The sequence below is a fragment of the Arachis ipaensis genome, chromosome B08, assembly GCF_000816755.2.
Source record: "Arachis ipaensis cultivar K30076 chromosome B08, Araip1.1, whole genome shotgun sequence".
Classification (NCBI taxonomy): domain Eukaryota; kingdom Viridiplantae; phylum Streptophyta; class Magnoliopsida; order Fabales; family Fabaceae; genus Arachis; species Arachis ipaensis.
The window spans coordinates 128057161-128059801 of record NC_029792.2 but is presented as its reverse complement, the minus strand read 5'-3'; the positions used below and the strand labels follow the sequence as shown (position 1 = coordinate 128059801).

General features: G+C 26.1%; 1 protein-coding gene across 1 annotated transcript in view; it reads right to left on the bottom strand.

Moving 5' to 3' along the window:
- LOC107612495 (acyl-coenzyme A thioesterase 13-like) overlaps positions 2066 to 2641 on the bottom strand; it is a 6418-nt gene continuing 5842 nt past the window's right edge. Inside the window, exon 5 of the mRNA XM_021110164.1 lies at positions 2066 to 2323. Within this exon, the coding sequence (XP_020965823.1) occupies positions 2124 to 2323 (200 nt within the window). The 3' untranslated portion in view covers positions 2066 to 2123. The remainder of the gene's footprint in view (positions 2324 to 2641) is intronic.

Here is a 2641-nt window from a genome sequence, read left to right as displayed (position 1 = left end):
GAATTTTGTCTTTTCCTTTTTTTTTATACTTCTCCTCTATCATTATTATATTATCGACATTGTCTTTTAAGTTCTAATACACATCGTCGTTATTGTTATTATCAAATTTTTGATAATATTTTCCATTCATTCTATCACCACAGAGAATCAAAATCAATAAAAATATTAATCAAAATATTAGTATTATTGGCAGAGACAATAATAATAAGGACAATTATAGGATACAGATGTATATATACAGATATTCTCTTTAGTTGAATACAAAAGTGACATGTGGATCTATGCTAATAATTGGGGGGACAACTTGATCATCTTTCTGAGCAGTTTGCAGTGTTTGCAGGGCTCGTTTATATAGTTCCATATTGAAGCTAAGCTGGTGGAAAGAAATATCATGGATGGGCTTATCATTGTTGGGCTATTATTTTGTTATTGAAATATTGTGTGGATTTCATCACTTAAATCAAAATGCTGTTGGACATCACTTATTTTTGGATCATATTAACTGATGCTATGCATATCACTTTTTTTTAATTTTTTTTGTCATATGTATTTATATTTATGAATGTAAAAATTATATTTTGTATAAATATAAATTCTAATTTATTATGATATTTTATTGAATAAGTACTTATGTAATAACAATTATGTTATATTATAATTTTTATTATAATAATATAAATTTTAAATTTATTGTAGAGTCAAAATATAAAGTGTATATTACATTGTAACATTTAAATTAATATAAAATATTGAAAAAAGATTTATTAGGTTGTTTGAATCAACAAAATAAAATAAACATAACAGCAATACAATTGTTTTAAGAGACTTGTGTAAAAAACTAATATTAATATGCATTTACAGATAAAGAAATTGTAAATGAGTTTAACTCTCTTCAATTTTAGAAAAATTATGCTTGGAGTTAAAAAATTATGGCCTATAAATGAAGCGGACTTAAACAGATCAACCCATTTAATTCGCTCAGTTAATTTAATTTTCTTCACTTAACTTAAAATTTTGAATTATAAAATTTTTAATTTGAAATTTAAATAGATATAATTTACATGAATGATTAAATTTAAGGTTTAATTATTCTGTTGGTCTCTATAGTTTCATAAAATTTTCAATTAAGTCCTTATACTTTTTTTTCTTTTTAATTGAATTTTTGTACCAATTTTTTTTCAATTAGGTCCCTCTTAGTAGTAATTTCCTTAATTGTATAGGGACCCATCTAAAAAAAATTGGTACAGGAACTCAAATAAAAGGAAAAAAATGGTGTAGAGACTCAATTGAAAAAAAATTAGTGCAGAGACCCAATTAAAAGGAAAAAAAGTATAGGGACCAAATTAAAAATTTTGTAAAATTATAGGGACCAACAGAGTAATTAAACCTAAGTTTAATTGAGTTAATAGTCAAATTAGTCCCTGAAAGACGAGACAGGTTTGGCGGATTTTTTTAATTTGGCGGGCTCCAAATCCTAGCCCGACCCGCCCTTTTTAGCGGGTTTAGCGGATCGGCCCGACGAGCTCGACCCGTTTTGCCACCCCTACTTTTATCACACGAAAAACATCTTACGTAGATACAAGTTTAGTTTCGATCTAGTGTAGATACATATGTTAGTATTTTCATTTTTTATTGATATAAATGGTCATTTATTCAATAAAAGACTAATAAAACTATTTTAAAAAAATTAACACAATTAAGTTTCTATGCTATCTCATTAATCTCATACAAATATTAGGATTATGTCTACGAACTTAATATCTTAATGTAGTAGATCTAAAAATATAGATCATTGCAAAGTTATATATAAACTTTATATTAATTTTTCTATTCTTGTGTTTCAATCTTTAAAATTTTTTACAATTTAAATTAAATGTGATATAAATTTTGCTATTTTAAAATAAACTTTTTAAATCATCTCGATTTCTCGAAATAAAAATAAATGGTTCTAAATCAGATAAATATGAAAAGAATTAGAAAGTATTAAAAAAATAAATTGACATGAAGGCAGCATAAATTTCCATTTGAGACTCCATTATTACTGCTGATTGCTAAACATGGGCTGCTTTCTCTTTTTTTTTTTCTATTAACAAAATCCAAACATTTGAGGTCCAATTCATTATTTAGAACATCCAATCCAATGCTGCCACAACCCAATCCAGAAATCCACCAACTAACACTAGCAATGGATAGGCTTGACTCAAGCCACAGCCACCATCACCCAGACAAGCCCTGACACCAATTTCTATCTGTCGATCTAATAGTGAACCAAAAAGAATATCTGTATATCTGTACCAACTTGCATCTGTACTGTAGAACGACCCTAATAATAATAGAGAGAAAGAAAAAAAGAAAGGAGTAAATGAAAAAAATTCAAATAAAAAAAAAAGAGGAAAAAGAGATAAATATAGTGGTATAGTGGTAGTGACCATGATGATAATAAAAAAAATATGAAGAAAAAGAAAAAGGAAAAAAAGAAGAAAAGGAGAAAGAAGAAGATGACAAAATCCCATAACATAAATTAAATGACTTGATGTACTTGGATGTAATAAAATTATTTGAATGTATAACTGGATAAATATATTTATTCTTTGTCTAATGATTAAAAATATTAAATTTTTTTACGTAAATATATAATTAT